Genomic DNA, 7713 nt, shown 5'->3' on the forward strand with positions numbered 1-7713 from the left:
TCACGGTTAATTTTTTTTATTTCAGTATATTATTTGTGACGAGAGGAGAGTTTACTGTCTCTGCAGAAAAACCAAATCAATAAAAACGCTTTGAATGAAAGATGACAGAAAAACGTGAGCAAAGCAAAAACCCAAACGAACAAAAAGGAGAAAATAAGAAATGATCAGTTATTATTCACACTTGTTCTCCGAGCATGATTCAAACACCCCGTCACATAAACTGAAGACAGAGAAGGCCGTACTCTATGTGAACTCTGACAATAGCTGCTCTCCACAAACACATAAACAGCTTTAATGTTTCTAATGTTTCAACTCGCTGTGAACTTTACCGTCTGTTTCCAGGACGATGTCTACTTCAGTTAAAACAGGAAGTGACCGCACTATCCCTCCGAGCTGCTCGCCGTCCCCTTAAAGTTTGTACAGCCTGACGTGTTTATGTCATGAGCGATGAGCAGAGTCCAGTAAATATTTTATTCTTAGGCAAGCTTATCAGTTTCCTCTGACGTTAAACTAAACCGTCAGCTAACCATCAGAACGAAGCTTCACAGACGCCATCGAGTAAACCAGGGGGCGTCGACAGGCTGGAGACTGATCAGAGCAGAGCAGAGACAGACAGACACACACAAAGTTGTTCTCTGAAATAAAAAAATAAAAAAAAAATAAAAAAAACACTTTCAGGAAATCCTGGATTGAACTGAATGATTCTGATTGGATGGATAAAACAACGACGAATCAAATCGATCAGGCCGCGGCCAAAGAGTCCCTTCTATTCCCTCATGAGTCTCTAACTTCCTGAAGGCTGCAGGCACAACCAGAGCCGCTGAATCCCACCAGCACTAAGGAAAGGAGCTTCTAAGCGTCCTTTATCACCTCCTTCGGCAGAGGAGACCTAGGAGACGACTACAAGGCTGATACGTGTCTGCGGCAGAACATAACACGAGAAACTGACCCTAACATAACGGACGTGATGTGGATGTGTGTAAGATGATCCTCTCGTCTCCACGGCAGACCCACGTTAACACCATCCACCATCGCTGTGAAGCAGGCTGAGTGGGAGCGGTCAGACTCGTCACGTTTAACGTCCAGCAAAACCAAACAAATGAGGGATGTCTGAACTGTTGGACCGCAGCCCGAGGCTCCGACTATAATCTGAAGCCTTCCCGTTGGCTGTGATGACTTCTTTACACGAGTTTGTTCCTCACATGTCGGCACTAAACCAGCACCAGCTCTCCTCTGTAATAAGAAACCATCTTCATGGATCAAAGCCACGTTCACGTTCTCTGCAGCAGAACACACCTGATCAACAAAAAGCAGGCGTAACACTCTCTTTAAGAAAACCCCCCCAAAAGTTTGTCAATGAAAGGAAATCGAACCCTGCAATCATCACCTCCCCCCCGCAGTGCTTCACAGATACAAACATTCAGACCATCTGTAGAAAACAAATTCACATTAAGTGCTCAATCCATGATCAGGAAACAGTTTATTCCTCTCCAGTAAGAACACCAGTCTCGTCCTCCTCTGCTGCCTCCTCCTCCTCCTCAGTAAAACCTTTTGTTCCTCTCCTGTCTCCTCTGAAAAACCACAGCTCCCACCACGGCGCACACCACGATCCCCAGCAGGGCACAGAGCAGCAGCAGGAACACCTTCCAGCCGGTGAGAGGCGTGCCGCGGAAGTTTCCGGTGGGATCATCGATGTTGTCTGAGAAGCAGGAAGAACATCCACCATCAGTTTACTCCATCTGGTTTTAACTGTGCTTTTAACTGGAATATTTTAAAAGTCTGAGAAACATCCCTCCCACTTGTAGCCCTGCTGAAACACTCTGAAGCACTTTATTCTAAATAAAGTTTTGGGTATTTGAATCTACCTTTAGGGGATTTGAGGAGGCTGACGCTGGGCTCGATCTTCGTCCAGTCCAGGTTCTCCTCTTCAGCCGTGTGTTCCACCATCAGCTGGTAGAGCTTCATGGAGATGATGTCATGGTTATCTGTGAAGAGTCGGTGAAAACACTTCGAGGTTTAAGAATGCGATTTTAACAATCAGTATTCCTCCTTCGCCGGCAGCTCAGACCTACCCGACAGGTCGCCCGTAGCTGCCGAAGCCCCAAAGAAATATCCCGTGGGAAGACGAACTCCGCCGATGTCGATGCACTCCTTCCACTCGTTCTTGTCGTCCACGTCTACCATCACCTGCCGGGTTACAGAGGGGAGGCAGGACCAAAGGTAAAAACACTGCAAACGCTCCACCTCAAACTGCAGTCGCAGCAGAAACCGAAGGTGCGGCCACTTACCGTCAGTCGCCCTTTGGAGTAGCGGATGGCGAGGTACGTGTCGTGATCACGGTTCCTGATCTCGGCAGAGCAGCCTCCCAGCTCAGACGAGCGGCCGTCTTTCCCGTGGTCGTAACTCACAGAGCCGTTGTTCACCATGGCTGAAATGTACGGGAAAGAGCGCTGGCGGCGGACAGGAAATGATCAGTACACGAGTCCTACACAGGCGTTACACGCTTCGACAAGACCAACAAATACATCACATAAAAACAAAACATGTCCACATGACACATTTGAGGTAATCGGCACAAATCGCGATGGCGGTTGGTTGCGGTTACAGTGATGTTCACTTCCTGCTGAGCGTTTGAGCTCTGACGAGGGTAAAGGTCTCATTAAACACTCGAGTGCTTTTTCTCTCCTTGCCTCGAGGCCCGAGTTGCCCACTAAGGGCATTCCCAACATTAGCTCTGAAAGCTGTTCAGATTAGGGTTGCGTTCTGTGTCGTCTTCCTGCTTCTTCTGCGTTCATTTTGACCCCACACAAGCAGTTTCTTTTTTATTGCTCCCTCTGTGAAGCATTTCATGACTGTTTTTTAAAAATCAGAGAAAGATTTCAAACACTGACCGGGCTGCAAAGCTCAGATTGTTATCGATTTGGTCTGATCAATACACACACACACACACACACACACACACTGTCTAAAACATCAGTATTAGCATCGTAATCCAGTCCAATTTAAGATATATCAAAGACATTTAGTTCTAAAAATGTAATTTACTGTATTTCAGACATTTGCAGACTCTCTATGGCTGTTAACTGTATTTCTATTTAAACCGGGGCCTTTTCTATGTGAGGGACACAGAACAGCGATAAGGTGACACAACAACAAACAAATATTCTGTCACTGACGCTGAAGTGGACCTTTTCTGCTTCTCCTTATGTCCTGTCATATCTTCTTTTCAATATTAAACATGAACAGAGTTCCTAACGATAAGGTCGGTGTATGCACAAGTAATCCCGTGTGATGTCATAGAGGGGAGATGTCATTATAGCCCCACCCCACCCCGGCCAATCAGACTTGAAAAGGAGGACGGCGAATAGGTCTACTTCAACAGGCCTGCAGCGTTTCACAACGAGGAGACAGACTGTGCACTGAGACAGCATGCTGACGGGGAAAACCTGCAGCCACTCACATCTGTCGCATCATCGTTAGAGTAAGTATCTATAAAGACGGCAAGCCCGTGGAAGACGGCGCTGTTGGAAAACACGGGCCCTGCAAAGAAACAAGCTGGTCAGTCACTTCGGCACACATGCACGCACACACACACACACTTACATCCATCCCATGGAGGTCATTGCGGAAGGTATCCAAAAAAATAGCCAGGCCAAGAAACTGATCCTGGTTTCCAAACACAGGGCCTAGGATGGAGGCAGAGATGAGGCGAGACGTGAGCGAGACACTATGTGAGGTCAGCAGTGATGAGATGACAGACACGTATGGAGTGACACACACACACAGGTTTGGATTTACAGCTGTCCTTCTGAGCTGCAACACTTTACATGCTTTTTCCTCCTGACCATGAAGCGGTTAACCGGCGAGAAGGGGCCCGCAGTACCTCAGCCTCACAGAGCTGCATGTAGGGATACGTTTACTCACCGCGAACACGCCGCAAAGCCCGACTCGAACGACTATGCTGGGTTATGTCGTATACAAAGAGAAAGAGCTCCACCTTCAGGGAGGTTAGGCTGCTCAGTATCTACACTTTGCCTTCTTAGGCCTCAGTTTGGTTGCAGCAGAGAATTCTGGGTAAATCCAAACTCTATATGAAGCTCCTTCACACCAGCCGGACCTTCGCAGCGAAGACCCGGTGTTACCTGAGTGCAGCCTGTCCTTCGTGTACCAGAGAGCGATGCCGTCACCGTGGAGATTCTTCTTCCCCGAGCCGTGGATTTTAAACTGCACGTGCATCTCCCAGTCCTTCAGGTAACAAGGCTAACACAGAGACGAGCCGAGGGTTAGACGCTACTGAGTCGAAGCCTACAACTCCTCGTCTCAGCGAGGAGGCTTCAGCCACAGAGAGGGGACATTTTTAACTTTAAATGATTCTCTGTGATCGCGCCTCGCCTCACCACGGTGTTCCAGATGGATCCCTGCTTGCTCCTCTCATCTGGAGTCAGGCGGACGTACGAGCTCGTCACCAAAGTGCTTCCGGAGAAATCCCACTGGCTGGATGGGCTGCTGCCGACACCTGCGGGAAAAACAGGCAAACGCTCAGACACACATGAGCAGGTTAAGCACACAGACTCGCTGCTGTGTCAATACCGTCACACCCGTTTCACACTCAGCAAACATTCACACCTTCTAAAGCTCACTAATAATGTGGCTACACTACACATACCAGCGTGGCTACACTCTTGGATTAAGATGTAATCATAATGTTGTTAAACTTGCATAATGACATTAAAGAGTGTTCAATCTAATCTGGAGGACTCACACCGAGGCACTTTTAAAGCTTCTTTTGAACTCTGTGAGCCACTTACACCATGTGTGAATTTTTTACTCCCATGGTTTGACTCCTGGTTGAACTCTGTAATCAGACATCCTTACACGCTCAACAGGGAGGGTGGAGCTGATTTTGTAGAAGAACTAACTAACATGCGCCTGGTAAACTTGGAAAGGAAAATCAACTGTTTGCTGATGATATGCAGAATTATTTATTTATTTAATCAATCGGTTGCAGCATCACTGCCTGCAGGAGGCGCTGCAGGGGTCAGCTGTAACATGTCTGACTCATGTTAGAGCACTTCATGGGCTCTGGAATCTGTCACCTGAAGGGCAGCTGTGCGCTGAAGCAGTATGATCAGGAGGAACAGCCCGATCTGTCACTGGACCGGTTTGCTAAAATGGTGTGTCTGTGCTGAACACCATGTTTAAACATGTCCGTAAGTGCATGTGGCACCAGGGCGCCCTACGTTGCAGGTCCGTGATTGATTCTGTAATCGTATCACCAGATCTGGGGCGTATGTTCTGGACACTTGGCTGAAGGAAGGAGCTGACCTGTCACCTGATCACTGCCTGGTGCTGAGTTGGATCAGGTGGTGGGGGAGGATGCTCATACCCATATACATAGTCAGGGTGTGCTGTGAGCATCTGGCAGAGGTCCTGGTCCTCAGGATGTACAATTCCCAGCGCCAGCAGAACCTCAACAGCATTCTGAAGGACAGCGAGTCTGAGTGGACCATGTTCCTCTCGTACATTGCTGAGGCAGCTGACAGATACTGGCAGGCCAAATGAAGCGTGGCTGCAGGAAAGCCGCTGAAGCAAAAACTCAGATGTGGAGGGAGATCAGCATGAAGCAGCTCTGACAAGCAGTTCGGTGTCTCCTGCTTCTTATAAAGGACACTGCTACTCTGAGCACTCAAAGCACCTGTCATCTTACACCTGCCCACCAGAAGATCGATCCTGCCTGAGAATAAATCTGCACATGAACCTGAGTGACCACAGACTGGTGTGTGTGTGAGTGTGTGTGTGTGTGAGAGAGAGATACTGTACACACGTGAACATGCTCAGATCCAGTAAATATCAGCAGACTTTCTTCAGTGAAGTCCGAATTATTCGATTAAAAGCAGCCTCAGACATGCAGAACGATTTTAGTATTCACCGAGACGATCTTCGATTTATTCCCGTTTCTGTGAATATTAATATTTTCATGCGATGAAGCAGACATGCTAGGATATGTCTCGCAGTGCGCCATTACACAAATATGTAGGACTGATTTTCTTCACTTGCGCAAATCTCTAACCTTAGCGATGCGAAGAAACTAGTTCATGCTGACTGCAGCCTATCACTTAATAATCTGTGTGTAGCTTCCTGATACAAGTGAGTCATATTTGGTGTGTTTTCCTGTCAGGAACTATCGATCTTCCAGCTCCCCACCAGCGAATGTTTTGGGGCTTTTAACCCCGCAGGAGGACACTCTGCCACACGGTCTTTAAAAGCCCGTAAACATTCAGTGTAAGATGAGTGTACATGCAGGCGGCTCGGAGCCTCCGCTGGGCCCGAGAAGCCGCGGAGACGTCCCCGAGTCTGCGGGTTAGCTCCCGGGCTAACGCCCCTACCTTGGTACGGCTTCGTTAACGAGTGCTCCCGCTTCAGGTGCTCCGCGTTTCCGTCCGTGATGTCACAGCAGACCAGAGAGAGCTCCAGCAGCACGAAGAGCAACGCTGAGCCCCGAAACGCTCTGCAGCCTCCCATTTTACCCGAACAACACCGAGAGAAACTCTCACCGCCAAGCTTCTTCCTCTAAACGCCATAAACTGGTCCGTCCGCTGTTCTCATCCGGACTGAAACAACAAAATGCCACATTTATAATCACCCCGACGATTGTTCGGCGTCATTCTCCATCCTTTGAAATTTGCACTCATTAAATATAAAACCAAACAGGTACAAAGGCTTTGATTGGTGAGATACAATAAAATATAATGACGAAGATGAAACGTTAAGCTGTCCGCGTTCCCATACGGAAGGTTTTTGTAGACGGTAAAGATTTTGCTAGCCAATCAGAAACGAGCACATCGCAATTTAAGCCAATCAGCGATGACGTTGTTTTTCTATTACTCGTACACTAGATGGAGACAGACTGCCGGAATTTAATTACAGACTACGGTCATGTGAAGGTTTGTATTCTTCAGTCAGGCTGAAAACAATGACGATTTTAGCTTTACAGAGAAGAACAGAGTTGTAGTTTTAGTGCGTTTCCATTACACTCTGTCAAACCACTGGTTGTAATTAACAATATCAGTCAAATCTGGAATAAGTTTCCCCCTGTGCCCCTCATGGAAACTTTACTCTATAAGATAAGATAAGATAAGATAAGATAAGATAAGATAAGATAAGATAACCTTTATTAGTCCCACACGTGGGAAATTTGTTTTGTCACAGCAGGAGTGGACAGTGCAAAAGTTATGAGGCAAAAATTAGAATACAATAAGAATAAATACAGTACACAACTGTACAGAATAGAATAAAATAAAATACTATATACAGTAGAATAAAATAAAATAAATATACAATAAGATAAAAATAGAATACAAATACAAAATACAACTGAGTAAAAATACAACGATGACAGAAAGGATTATTGCACTTAGTATTATTGCATATGTATGGATGTGTGTGCTTGATCAGTTAAAGTCTTTATTATGGAGTCTGACAGCAGTGGGGAGGAAAGACCTGCGAAATCTCTCCATCCCACACCGTGGGTGCCGCAGTCTCTCTAAGTATAATGTATTTAATGAAACCATGCAAATGTTACATTCATACTGTGAATATTTACACGCACTCCAACTACATACAGATGATAGGTACGTGAAATTTTCAGTTCTGAAGAACACATTTAAGATAAGATAAGAACTTTATTTATCCTGAGGGAAATTCTTTTGTCAT

The 7713-nt window shown here is 46.5% G+C and overlaps 1 protein-coding gene across 2 annotated transcripts; it reads right to left on the reverse strand.

Annotated features, from left to right (window-relative positions):
• Positions 1 to 6743, reverse strand: lman2 (lectin, mannose-binding 2). Of its 2 annotated transcripts, none has more exons than XM_086304999.1 (8): positions 6387 to 6743; positions 4398 to 4516; positions 4143 to 4260; positions 3461 to 3540; positions 2289 to 2450; positions 2073 to 2187; positions 1866 to 1985; positions 1 to 1699 (listed from the first exon to the last, which is right to left on the reverse strand). In XM_086304999.1, the coding sequence occupies exons 1-8, from the start codon at positions 6520 to 6522 to the stop codon at positions 1539 to 1541; spliced, it is 1011 nt and encodes a 336-aa protein (XP_086161125.1). In that variant the 5' UTR covers positions 6523 to 6743; the 3' UTR covers positions 1 to 1538. The 2 variants fall into 2 exon arrangements, with proteins under 2 accessions (XP_086161125.1, XP_086161124.1); XM_086304998.1 differs by lacking the exon at positions 3461 to 3540 and adding an exon at positions 3604 to 3686 and having other exon boundaries at positions 6387 to 6738.
• Between the last annotated feature and the right edge of the window lie 970 nt (positions 6744 to 7713).

Source organism: Aulonocara sp. 'chitande type north' Nkhata Bay, linkage group LG2 (assembly GCF_057382095.1).
Source record: "Aulonocara sp. 'chitande type north' Nkhata Bay isolate Kocher_YH1m ecotype deep benthic linkage group LG2, A_spYH_male_GT1.1, whole genome shotgun sequence".
Classification (NCBI taxonomy): domain Eukaryota; kingdom Metazoa; phylum Chordata; class Actinopteri; order Cichliformes; family Cichlidae; genus Aulonocara; species Aulonocara sp. 'chitande type north' Nkhata Bay.